The sequence below is a fragment of the Charadrius vociferus genome, unplaced genomic scaffold (genome assembly GCF_000708025.1).
Source record: "Charadrius vociferus isolate BGI_N301 unplaced genomic scaffold, ASM70802v2 scaffold50, whole genome shotgun sequence".
Classification (NCBI taxonomy): Eukaryota; Metazoa; Chordata; class Aves; order Charadriiformes; family Charadriidae; genus Charadrius; species Charadrius vociferus.
In genome coordinates this window covers 226,772-240,198 of record NW_009646445.1, presented here as the reverse complement: position 1 = coordinate 240,198, position 13,427 = coordinate 226,772, and the positions used below count along the sequence as shown (strand labels likewise).

At 45.5% G+C, this 13,427-nt stretch overlaps 2 protein-coding genes across 3 annotated transcripts; one reads left to right on the top strand and one right to left on the bottom strand.

The window, feature by feature from the left end:
- The first annotated feature begins 1,559 nt into the window (after positions 1 to 1,559).
- Positions 1,560 to 7,149, top strand: SLC10A1 (solute carrier family 10 (sodium/bile acid cotransporter), member 1). The gene is made up of 5 exons (XM_009882448.1): positions 1,560 to 1,948; positions 2,647 to 2,857; positions 4,441 to 4,619; positions 5,663 to 5,863; positions 6,951 to 7,149. The coding sequence occupies exons 1-5, from the start codon at positions 1,560 to 1,562 to the stop codon at positions 7,147 to 7,149; spliced, it is 1,179 nt and encodes a 392-aa protein (XP_009880750.1).
- A 2,180-nt stretch (positions 7,150 to 9,329) lies between these two features.
- SRSF5 (serine/arginine-rich splicing factor 5) lies at positions 9,330 to 13,421 on the bottom strand. 2 transcript variants are annotated; one of them, XM_009882088.1, is made up of 7 exons: positions 13,171 to 13,421; positions 12,890 to 12,960; positions 12,593 to 12,688; positions 12,171 to 12,240; positions 10,796 to 10,869; positions 10,329 to 10,439; positions 9,330 to 10,229 (listed from the first exon to the last, which is right to left on the bottom strand). In XM_009882088.1, the coding sequence occupies exons 1-7, from the start codon at positions 13,294 to 13,296 to the stop codon at positions 9,983 to 9,985; spliced, it is 795 nt and encodes a 264-aa protein (XP_009880390.1). In that variant the 5' UTR covers positions 13,297 to 13,421; the 3' UTR covers positions 9,330 to 9,982. The 2 variants fall into 2 exon arrangements, with proteins under 2 accessions (XP_009880390.1, XP_009880398.1); XM_009882096.1 differs by having other exon boundaries at positions 9,330 to 10,223.
- Positions 13,422 to 13,427: the final 6 nt, after the last annotated feature.

The window sequence follows — 13,427 nt, the reverse complement described above, 5'->3', positions numbered from 1 at the left end:
ACATTCCGGCTTGCCGCCAGCAGTGTTTCCAGAGCAATGGGGCTGGAGAGGCTGAGCCCGCTGAGCTCCCAGATGAATAGGGGCGATGGACACGTTACTGCAGCCTTATAATACCCTTCAGCAAAGGGATTAGAGCCTGGCCATATTGCAGCAAACCTCCCTGGTTAAAATCCCCCACCAGAGAGAAAAAGACAGCAGTCCTGTAAGCACAACCACCATATAATAACTCCCCTTTCTAAAAGGCTCTATATTCTGCAAGCAGAGAACAAGATTTTTCCAAGCGGGAAAGATTTTCTTGAAGCAGAAGACTGAAGGACCAAGCTTGGCAAGGAAGGGATGGAGCAGCAAGTAACCTCACCGAAGTCTCCTATAGGCATGTGAGGTAAGGGGCATTCGCTTTGCTATAGTTGAATGTGTTCAGCTCTGCACGTTTCTGGCATCCTATGCCTGACCTAGGGGTTGGCTCAGATCGATTTGCTCCATAAGCGAAGACAAAACCTGCAGATGGATCAGGGAGCGTGGCACCTTGGTACGGGTCAGGCAATGTGCTGTTCCCCAGCATGGCAGATGCGGGAGAAGCGTGTCCCCTGTAGAGCCAGGGCACAAGGAGCAGCAGGGGGATGGACAGATATCGCCTCTGCAGCAGCTGGAGAAACAATCCTTGCCAGCCACCTCTCCAGTCCCCCTTCCCACCCGAGCACCAGCCGCCCAGCTCCCCTTTCCCTGCACACTAGAGCTCTGCGTGCTTGTGCTGAAAGCACTGGGCAGGCACCAGTCCAGGCTGGGTAAGAGCTACCTATTTGCCTTGGCTTGGAGAGCTCAGGTGATGCCTACACCACTGGCTGGATGATGGTGCAGGGTACCTCAGGTCCTGGAAGCAACAGTGCTGCGCTCCAGCAAGCACGGCTTTGCACTGCAGAGGTCGGTTGAGGCTCCTGCCATGCAAATCCTCCTCTCAACACCAAGAAGGGAACAATATTTTGCAGGAAAAGAGACATGAAGGCCCCTAAGAGTTTGCTAGAGAAACTTCTCATCCATGGAGAAAGTTTCTTCCTAGCCCTCCTATCGAGAGATTGATTTATGGCCAGCAGCATAAACATTTTATAACCCTTGTTAAAAATAAAATACTGTGGGTGCATCATGTTTTTAAGTGTTGACCTTGGCAGTGTCTTGTGGACGAGAGTTCTTCTGGTTCATTTTCCCTTGTATGAAGTGTCCATCCTCACCAGTTTTGAACAAGCCTCCCTCTCACTCTCCCCAGCTATGCCCGCATTCTCATGGTGAGAGCAGATGCTGGAAGAGCTGGGGGACCAGAGCAGAAGCTACACCAAACTGCACAATGCATTACTGAAGGGAACGGGGTTCACAGCTGGTTGCTCAAAGCATGGATTTCTCTTTCAACAACTGCTAAATGATAAGAGAGGTGGCCTGAAAAAGAGCTCATGTTTTCCTTTCATTAATTGGATGTTATTTGTATTTCTGAGTCAATTTCTTCCTCACCTTCCCAGCTACTTACAGAAGAAGGGACCACTAAACTCTTCAGCAGGCTGAACGAGACCATGGGGGCCTCTGAGAACCCGGAGCTTTGGAGCCCAGGTCACACGCAGAGCACCTCCTTGACCAGTGTGGCGCCACCATTTGCATTCGGCCAACAGGCCACGGACAAAGCCCTGAGCGCGGTCCTTATTGTGGTCCTCTTCGTCATCATGGTATCTCTGGGGTGTACGATGGAGATAGCCAAGATCACAACTCACCTCAGGAAACCCAAAGGCGTGGCAATTGCTGTAATGGCTCAGTACGGCGTCATGCCCTTGACAGCATTCGTGTTGGGCAAACTCTTCCAGCTGGGCGCTACAGAATCCCTGGCCATCCTCGTCTGTGGCTGCTGCCCAGGGGGAAATCTCTCCAACATCTTCAGCCTGGCACTGAGAGGGGATGTGAACCTCAGGTAAGGCAAGCTGAGTGCGTGTTCACTGCCCAGGCCAATCTAGTGGTATGACTGGGTCAGCAGCTAGCTTAATCAACAGTTAGCAATCCCCAAGAAGCTGGACAAAGACTGAAACACTAAATCTAGAATATTTTTATAGCACCCGTATTGCTCAATGAATCGATTTGTCCCAGTTTTACAATCAAATGGGATTTTGTACCTTTCTCTGAAGCGTATGGCATGCTGCTCTTCATGAGGTGAGTGCAGGAACGGTTTTTCGTCTCCACACAGCAGTACCTATAGCATATATACGCTATACCTATCCATATAACAGCATATAGTTCTGGAGAGGCTGCATCAGTGAGAAACATTTAACTAGCAGAACCCCACAAACCAACAAAGCCTGGTGATAAAACAAGATCCGGGGGGAATATATCAAGTATTACTTTCTCTGTCAGTTGTGAATTTCTGAAGTGTGAGCTGTACCCGTAACGAGGGGTTTTTCTGAGCTTGTATAGAACTTGAGTAATCTTCCCGCCTCTCTGTTCATACCACATCCTTATACAACCTGATAGCGATGGGGAAGCCTCAGTGACAGGTTGGGAAAGAGCATGCTAAAGTCTTATATTAAAGCCATGTGTCCAGATTAGTAAGAAAAATGAATGTATTCCATACAAGAAGCATCATTCTTCTACTGAAGGATCCTTTCTTCACCTCAGCATCGTAATGACCACATGCTCAACGGTCCTCGCAATTGGACTAATGCCTCTGCTGCTGTACCTTTACTCACAAGGACTATACGAGGGGGATTTGGAGGGCAAGGTACCTTACAAAGGAATCATCACGTCCCTGGTCCTAATGCTAATCCCCTGTGCCACCGGTATCATCTTGAATGAGAAGAAACCACAGTACACTGGCTTTATCATCAAGGTAAGAAATATTGTGTGCTAGCTGCCTTTCAACCAAGGGCCTCAAGGAAGTTTTCAAAAATAGAGGCCCAGAAATATTAACTTCTTTAAGGTGTGCTACAAATCAATGAAAGGGTTGAGGATGGAACTCAAGACATCCACTTCACCACTTTAATCATTAACATATTTGCCCAAAGAGAAGTCCTCCACCTTTTCCAGACAAACGACATTGTGTAGGCAACTTCCTACCCTGCTTTTCTTTGTTGGCTTCAGTTTTAGCTTCATTTTCTTTTGCTAGGAGCAGCACTAATGAGTCTCATAGGCACTGCCCCCAACTACTGCTGTAACTAAAGCAGACCCCAGATTTAGAAAACAAAAACACAACAAAACACAACACTAAACCCCAAACTCACAACTTCAAAACAAAAACAAACAAAAAACCCCCACCCCACTGTTCTCTGAGGTCTAGCACAGGGCAAAAATCACATCACAAAGTTGCCGCTTACATCAACGAGATGTCTATCCGGCGGAAGTCACTAGATCACTAAGCACCTGCTTATGCCTGGAATCATCTCCCTGCCTCCTTTGTACATCAGGCATTTAAACAGCAAAAGGGAAATCCGGACAACCAACTACACCATTGTTTATCCTAAGAGCTCTACTAGCAGTAACCAGACAGATGTTAACAACTTTGTAACCCAGTTTTTCATAGTTTCTTTCCCTTTTTTTTTTCCCTAAGGCTTCATCTCAGAGAAACTGGGACCAAGAACTGGGTACTAAGACTCAATAACAGACCTGATAAAATGACATTAGGAATCGCTAACCTCTAAGAAGCATGGGAACCCAGGAGTCAGGCTAGACCAGATGCAGAAGGACCAGAGCTCTTCAAAGTTTCCTTTACCCAGCACAGGGCAGTAATGACTGGACTGTTTCAGAAGAAGCTTTAAAAACGTAGCATGAGTAGGTGACCTACACCAGCCCAGATGACCCTTGGGTTGTGTTCCTTTCTGCTAACACCACTTTTCCATTTATCTTCTCTACGAAAGAGGACGAGGTGGAGACTTGCTTTTAAAAAACACCTGGGGACCTCCATCCAAATTGGGCTCCAAAGTGGAGAGACAGGTGGGAAAGCTGTGTGTTCAGCCTCCCAAAGATCTCTAGCTGCTTCATCTGCTGCATCACCAGATACCAAAGAGACAATCTGAAAATGCAGCCACCACCTTCCAGGCCTGCTGTAGGCAGGATCTGCCTGTCAGTACAGTGGTTTCCTCCCCACCTGTTTGGAGTGGACCAGACCCACAAAGGGACCTGGACAGAGAGACACATACCAATATCTGAGAAACAAGTGGCTGGTGGAACAAGCACAAGTCATTTTGCATATAGACCAGAAAGGTACCTGGTTGTTTAAGGTGTCTGTAGAAAATACCTCAGATGGTCTCTTGTTGATTACTTGTAACATTTATGTCCATGAAAAGCTCTTATGCATTCTCATTATATACTTAGATATGTGGTGGACAGGGAACTGGGCACAGCTGCTTCCAACAGTGAAGGCAAATTTTGCTGGGGGTTTCTCTCGTGTCCACGTCTTGTCCACTTTTGTTTTAGGCAGGGATGGTTGTACTTCTACTGTCATCTGCTGCAATAATCGTTCTGTCTGTGGCCAGTGTGGGAAACGGTATCACGGTGGTCTTCTCACCATCCCTCCTGGGATCTTCTGCCTTGATGCCTTTCATTGGATTCCTGTTGGGCTATGTTCTCTCTGCAGTCTTCAAGCTTAATGACCGGTATGTTCCTCTGCTCCCCCCTCCCCTCACTCTCTATCACCAGAAGAACAGAGAGGTATGACAGCTCTATGGAGTCATGGTGAAAACATGGGTCTCAACACAGATGTACTTTTGTAAAATAACCACTGATTGCAGTCTCCCAAGATGGGCCGCAGGAGTACGAGCAGACCCACTGCAAGCTGCTCCCAAGTCAGGACTCCCACACCTTGACTGGGAAGAGAAATGAGTTCAACCTCTGCTCGGCTCAACGGAGAGGGGAGGAGCAGACGGAGTAGATTTTGATACAGGTACCTGATGTCTACAGAAGGGGTGGAGGTCCATTACCACAGAATGGTTTAGATTGGAAGGGACCTAGAAGATCACTTAGTTCCAACCCCCATGCCATTATGCAGGTTCACTGAACAAGCAGATGGATGGGTTTGACCTGAGGTCACTAGTGACCTGCTAAGCATACATTACCAGCCTCTGCCCTCATTAACGAAGCTGGTAGAAGAAGAGAAGGAATAGCACCAAAGAACAACAAAGAATTAGGGAATATGAACAGAGACCAAACCCCAAGTGACACAACTGTTCCTCAGCTCATAACTATCCCAAACTAGTCCGTGCATTCAGCCAAAACCCCAGGAATTCAGGATGGAAACCTTGCCTGTAAAACCCACTCCTTCCCTTTCTCATCCTATCTACTCTAGGTAGGAAGCCCACTAATCCTCGCTATTTTTTACCGTCGCACCTTGGACTCCTCTTTTCACCTTGGAAGCAGATTCCTTCCCTGCGGGGAGGTGCAGCGCACAGAGCAGCACACAAGGTCTCCAAACACCACTAAGCACAAAGTCCACATTTATAGCGCGATCCATCTCTGCATGTTGCAAAGGGAACACGAGGCAAAACCTTCTAGGGATGGACACCAATATTTGCTCCTCATAAATCAGCTTTTAGCACAGGCAAATGCAAGAAGCATTGCTACAGCAAGGTGGGCCAGCTTCTTTTTAAATTGTTTAAAAAGCGGATTAAATCTGTCACCTGTTTAACTTTTCCCCCTTCAGGTGCAGGCGGACGGTGTGCGTGGAAACTGGCTGCCAGAACGTACAGCTTTGCTCGACTATCCTCAAGGTCGCCTTCGCCCCAGAAATCATTGGCCCCTTGTACTTCTTCCCACTGCTCTACTTGCTTTTCCAGCTTGGAGAAGGACTTCTCCTCATCCTGGTCTTTAGGATCCATGACAGAATTAAGAAACCAGACGGCAAGTGCAGCTTTGCTCCTGCATGTCCTACCCCTTCCAACCTAAAACACATATGTTTACATATAATTACCAATGAATTTCTGCTTTCTCGGGGCAGAATCGGATCGCCCTTTAACTCGGTTACCATACCAAATGCATTAAATACAAGTCACAGTCAAAAATTCATAGGTAACTGAACACATTAGAAATTATGACTTCTTGCATCAGCACAGTGTTTTATACTATCTGTATTAGCAGTGCTCGGAGGTTTTCAGAGTCCCGTGCCTAAACTAGGATGGGTGTCCCGCAAAAGCTGTGATTTGCACGGAGGACATGGCAAAGAACAGTCAGACATACCGCCCTCCCCCCCCCAAAACTACAGGAGAACGTCAGATATTCTTTAATGCAACAAATTCCAGCTTCACTGTAAACTGTTGTGGTTCACCAGAGTGTCACTTTGGAGGGGCGGGGGGGAGGACAGAACTACCAAGTACTGCAGCTGAAGGAAGGAAACGTGGATCTTTTGCTAGACAAGCACATAAATAGATTCAAGCTTAATTAAAATATACATACAGTAGTGGTATAGATGCAAAGTAGACTCTTCAACTTCAACAGGTCCACAATGCCGAAGCTCAGCCAGGCATCTGCAAAGATGGCTGGAGAACGCACTGCTGAATGAGATCCTCCACCACTCATCCCTCTGATGCTTCCACACCAACTTTCTCCAGTCCCTTGGGACAGAGAAGCAGCTGCTGCAGGAGCACTTTACCCTATCTTATTGCTATAGCTGAAGGATGACAGTTTTTGGGGGGGGGGGGAACCCCCTCAATTTGGACCCCCAGCTGTGCCTGCAGTGCAAAGCAGTTGATACTGGGAACAGCCATACAGGTGTTTGCAAAGCTACCATAGAAAGGGTGGCTTTCCCGGCCACAAACGCTTGTTTCCGTTCACAAATGACTGGAAACAAAACGGCTTAAATATTTTTACAGGACTTCCAATTTCCTTCCTTTTGCTTTAAGTGGCCCAGCAAGGCCGATTGTAGCCGTGTCACAGTATTTCCACAACCCGGGTTCAGAACTGCCTGTTCTCAGTACGTTTTTCTTTTTCTTCAGCTGCGGGAAAACTGACCTGCGCAGCTGTGGACACCGTTACCGCTCAAGAAATGAAATCAGCATCAAGACCCTGCAGGAACAGCGGGAAACCAGCAATGCAATGCAGACAGATTCCGCAGCAGCCACTATCACAACCCCTCCGAGCTCCACCTTCTGCAGCCGCCTTACAGGTCCCCAGCGGTTCCGTGTGAGACTTTAGTTTGTATCCTCAATTTTAGGCTAAGACAAAGGGATCCCCACGGAGCTGCCCCCACCCTCACCCTTATTTCCCAAAGACCTTGCTCCAGACTAAGCCTCTCCCCTGCCCACCCATGAGGGAGACTTACAGGGACTACCAAGCCATCATGACAACCCTTTGGGACAGCTTAGGGCCACCCTCGCAAGCAACGGTCCCCACTTTTGCACATAAGCAAATCGCTGCCCGCATCAGTTCCTGTATTTTAATTTCACTCACCTGTAACTGTCCCGCTGGCACACACTGAAAGCAGCTCTCAAAGACAACGCTGAAGATTAATGTTGTTTCTCTTAACACAGACCCAAAAATGAGGTGTGAACGCTTCTCAGTGCGGGAGCCACCAAGACCCAGCGTGCAGTGGAACAGCCCACAGGCTGCCGGTCCCTCCGGCTCTCCAAAACCCCTGCAGCGTGTGGTGCACCGCTGCTCTCCACGCAGCAGGTGCCACAAAAACAGAGCACGGCTATGCAAACTGCCTCAGCACATCAAGTTTGGGTCCACCAAGCTGTACCTCTGAAAACACGTGAGCCTTCAATGTGCCCGGCTTTGTAGGAGTCAGTGAACAAAATGCACCACCCCTTCAGGGCACCATCCAGCTCCTGTCACGCTACAAATATGAGTACAGGGGAAGATTGGCATCACCACCTCCCATGGGCTAAATATGCATTGTAACCTGAAGTATTCCATCTCAACTAAGAATAAACAGGCTCGTACCGAGAACCTCAGCTTCGTAAGCGCAGAATCATTTCTGGCCAGAGGTCAATGTAACCCTGCAGGGTGCAGTGCCTGGGAGTTTGTTTTAAACTGAACACTTGTGGTCACACCAGCCAGCTCCCCTAATACAATGCAGAAATCTAGTCACGCCGCTTGCAAGGCAAGTGGTGTGGTTTAGAAACAGAATTCAGAGCAGTGATTTATAGAGGAGGTGGTACTGCATATTCAGCCTGAGGGAGGGAAGTGTCTGAACTCCCACCCCTTTCCAATCATCGGAAGCCTTCAGCCACCCGGGTTCCTCTTGGAGACAAGTCCCACTCGAACACAGACACCATAATCATTCAGGTAAGTGGGATCAACTGACTTGAGATAACACAGCTCACCTTACACCCTGAGGAGCGTCAACGCTGCCTTTACCCCTAGAGGTTAGCGCCTTCCCCCACCCCTCTGAAGGTGATCCAGCGTCTGAACTACAGACCTCTGAGAAGGAAGCCTCCCACTCCCCAAAGCTGACTAGTAATAATCCAATTAACTGCCTATCAATCCCACCACCTCTCACTGCCTGCTCCCAGTATGATGCAGTGCCACCTGAACGGACAGATTCCCAAGGCACAAAAGCTCGTTCTTGTTCGTTAGCTTGGAACACATTTACGAGAACCGTGCAACAGTATGGAGAAACGGCAGCAGATGCTGCAGAGACACCAAACCACTCACCTCCCCCAAGGCCAGACCTTGCTCTGGACAGAAGCACCTTGTGTTCCCCAGGCCCTCATCCAAAGCCCAGCCTAGGCTCCAGAGATCTTTTTAAAGGTTTTGGGGCGTTACCGGAGCAGCTTTGTAAAGCACTTTAAGAAAAAACACATGATTTTTTAAATTAAATTCTAAAGCTCTCTCTTGCAACCTGGATGAGGGTTTGAGAAACACAGGGATTGCAGAGGGTTGCTGCCCCTGTAAGGCAAAACACGAAAACGCAGGCTGCAGTGCTCCTGCCCACCAACTTAAAAATTCCTCCTCTTTCTCCAGAATGAGGACTTATGCCTATAAAAATGCTTTATCCACACCTCAACGTCCTCTCACACACACGTGCACAAACACACTAATGAAGTATGCCAACTACATCCAACTTTTATATCCATGCTTATTATCCGAACAGTGATAAAAACCTACATGATTTGTCCATTCCCCTTTCTGCTATGAGCTATGACAGCATGATTCCCCTTATTATCCAGGTTCTTATTTCAGATTATCCAGATGTCCAAGGACATAGCATGACATAATTAAAAAGAACCAAGTACTCCCCCACACCCAAAGCATTCAACCATAGCTTTGCTGTGGACCCATCTTTAGGAAACACTTTAACACTGTCCAATAACATGAGGCGCAGTCACAAACACTTTATTAACAGTAAGAACACACTAGAAGCAGAGATATGTTTCTTTATACTTTATTTTAGCTATTTAATTCTTAAGTATCAAGAATTAGGGTGCTTTATAGAATATTATTACCACAGGGCAGTGAAATGGGCATTTTCTTGGTGTAGTGCAAGTCATATTAAATGAAAAGCTTTTAAAATAAAGTTTTATTACCAGTACTGACCAGCACTTAATCTGCTGACCTATAACTGAAACAACGGTTCAAAAGCACAAAAAAATACCCTCTGAAATAAAGCTTTATGTACAGCACATGTAGAGCTCTTAGATGCCTAAAGCTATTAGTTTAATTTGTGATATTAAACTAGTGTTCTGAACTGCTATTCACAGTTCAATATACTGGGAATTAAGTGTTCAGGTGACTTTTTTGGAGTAGAAAAAAATTTGTCGGCTTTAGTTATAAAGAGCTCTACGAAATATACACAAACTATACACTTCAGACAGTCACAAAAAAATGTGAGCAAGAAAAGGGTTATCAAAAAACATTTAATACAATTAGTCAATAACCCTTCCCACCATGGTCCACATCTACAAAGTTCCCCCATCCCTCCCCCCTCCCCATCCAAACCCTTCCCCACAGAAAGTCACATACTTACCACAAGTTTTAGCAAGTATGGTTTAAAAAAGGGCCCCCAGGGCAAGTTACTCATAGTTCAGTTGCCACTGTCAACAGATCTGGACCTTGATCTAGACCTCTGCCGATCCACAGATGACGGGGATTTAGATCTACTGGAAGAACCGCGTTTCTGGCTTTTCTGTGGCATTGGAGATCTACTAACTGATCGAGACTTGCTACGGCTCCCGCTCCTTGACCTGCTGTAAGACTTGCGGCTGCGGGAACGGGAACGGCTACGAGACCTGGATGAGCTTCTGCTATGAGACCGTGACCTGCTCCTGGACTAATAACCAGGCAATCCACTGGTCTCCAGTTCGGCTGCCTGGTCACTGACTTTAAAGCTTTCTTAGTGGAGCATTATTTAAGAGAATAGAAATCCATACCTGTGCCTTTTGCTGCCTTCGATTAGTTTGATTTTCCTTCCATTAATTTCTTTACCAGAAAGCTTGTCAATAGCATTCTTTAAATCACTGTAAGAGGCGAATTCAACCACCCTACAGAAAAAAAAAAAAAACAAACAGAACAAAACAAAAACCGTAACACAGAGCTCCCTATTACAAGTTGTATTTTTGACGATAGAGCAAAACATACTCGGGGGGGGTGGGGGGTGGAACGAGGAAAAAAAAAAAAAACTCAAAAAACCCTCACACTGCTCAGTGCAGATCATTCCTTGTCATAACTCAAGCACAAAGAACCCCCCACCCCAAATACCAGAGAATGCCTTTTCAAAGGGCGGCTAAATTAAACCATGAACAGCTGCTGAGCACTCCAGGTAGCCAGCCTCCCTCCCCAAATATTATACATACAAATATTACTCTACAGTTTTCAAGAGATAATTTTAGAGGCTTACCCTTCATTTAACTTAGGTCTGTGTGCATCCGCAAAGGTTACTTCCCCAGCTTGTCTCATGAAGTCTTTGAGATCCTAACACAAGACCAGTTATGTTATGCAAAGAAGTGAAATTAATACTTATCTATACAAAAATACTTAAAAACAAACAAAAGAAACTTATGACTACTGAAAGAGAAGATGTTAGATAAATTACAAACATGGCAATTGCCATACTTGTATTCTATCAAAACTGAATTATCTATATCAGGGCACGAAATAAATGAAAAAAAGCATATTGCTTTAAGCAAAATGCTAATAATCTATCTTAACATTAAGGAAAATATTAGTCTACACAGATTATATAGATTAAATAAGAAAGAGAGAGAAAGAGAGAGAGAGAGAGAAAGAAATTAAAAAGTACATTTGTATATATATACTGGACTGAGTGTGAAATACTACCCATATATTTTTGTACTATTTTAGGCTCCATTTATATTAAGAGTCTAATATGCATACAGAATTACATTTACATAACACCAATTATTTTGTGCCCCATAGGTCATTAAAAATATAGTTTACTTTACCTTTATTAACATTTCCCTAGGCTAGCCAAGCAGCAAACTGCATTAAGCGACCGGAGATACCGTCATGATATATGCCCGACTGGCTCTTCACCACCCACTTGACGAACACTACCCAGTCGATGGAAGCCATTAATCGCACTGCCCTCCCTTATTAGGAGACTACTGATGGATCCAGACATTCTCTATGCTTGATGTTACCAAGGACCACTTTACTGCGATCAGGATTCCAACGACCACCTAATTTCGTATCTTTCAACTCTTTTCGACCAGGACCTCGTTATTCGGAAGCGTTACAGGAAGAACAGCTCTCAACTTAGGAATCAGATCTCGTTAACGCTCTGGGATCGTTGCAATGTGGCACTTTAAGGAGTGCATCGATTACGTCTAGACCGGCAAACACAGATCTAGAGGTGGCCAAGTGACATTGTAGGAGCTGACTGGAAAGTCAACCAGGCCCAACCAAGAGTGACCAAGACAGAACGATTAGGATAACCCACAGGCACTCCTCGTCATAAGGCCAACGACACAGATAGGCTGGCAAATAAAGGGTTTAATATGTGGTTAAAATGGATTTAAAAAACAAGAAAAAAAATAAATATATATCCTCAAACATATACATTTATTATTATTATAATAAATTAAAATTAACTAATTTTCATTGAAAATATTTAAATTACATTATTTAAATTACATTAATTACATAAACATTTTAAATAAATTATATTTAATAATTAATTAATTATTTTACAAAATAATTACATTACATACCCATTAAATGAAGTCAAAATAGTTAATCGTGTTTCAACAAACCTGCCAGCTGACTCGGGAAGACAAATTTTCTACTATGAGGCGATTTTCTGTTCTTACAGGTGGAGCATTTCTGTTTGGAAACAAACAATTGAGACTTCTATTAGTAATTAAAATATAACCACACATTAATATTAATGAAGGTTATACCAATAACCGGTATCAGCACATCACCATAACTACTACAATTTAACTATGGAATGCCCCAAGTAATCTACGACAAGCATTAAGTACTTGGGGGGGCAGCATAAAGACAACAAGCATGTCTGAGAAGTTTTGTAATCCTCACTATCCTACTGCCACATCAAACAATTTACTAAAAAGGCAAATAATGCCTCTTAATATATCATTCTAGCTCAAGTTCTTGGATCAGATGAGTCCACAGTATTCTCTTTTAAACTATGTCAGTTCAAAGCTATACGTACCTCCTGTCACTACGTGGACGACGGCTACTAAAACGGTCAGAGTATCTCCCTCTGCCTCTACCCCTAGAGCGTGCTCTTGCATGCTCAATTGTAACCCTGGAAAAAGAAACAGAAAAAGAAATGGAAAACCATACATTTTTACATTTTTCTTCTTACATATTCCTTCACAGTTACAGGAAAAACAAAAACCTGCACAAAATCGTTTAAACAGTACTGATAACACAATGCAAGTTAAAATTTAATTGCTTCCTATTTTAGATGTTCCAGCTTCTATTTTCACAAAATAGGGTACCTCACCTCTCACTGCAAAGCTCTTTTCCATCCAATTCATAGACAGCATCATCTGCATCCCTTGGATCCTCAAATTCCTGCAAAATCACCACAGCAAAAACATAAAAGTAAAAATAAATGACAACTTCCCGAAATTAACAAACGCTTATTTGCCACACGGTATACTTAGCTGAGCACGTTAACGGCATTATCGTTAAAAGCAGCTTTGAGCACACCAAACGCGGGTGAGATCCGAGTGACCACCAAACGGACAGGGACCGCAGAGCCCTGCGGAGGGGCGCACTCACCACAAACCCAAACCCCCTCTTCAGGTCGATGTCCCGGATGCGGCCGTATCCCTTGAAGAACCTCTCCACATCCTTCTCCCTGGCGGCCGGGTTCAGCCTCCCGATGAAGACGCGGCAGCCGCTCATGGCTGTGGGCGAGGAGCTCCCTGCGGGAGACACCGGGCCCAGCTCGTCAGCGCCCCCGGCCCAGCCCGGCCCCTGACCCGGCCCGGCGCCCCCCGGCCCGGCCCTGCCCGCTGACTCAGCGCCCCCCCGCC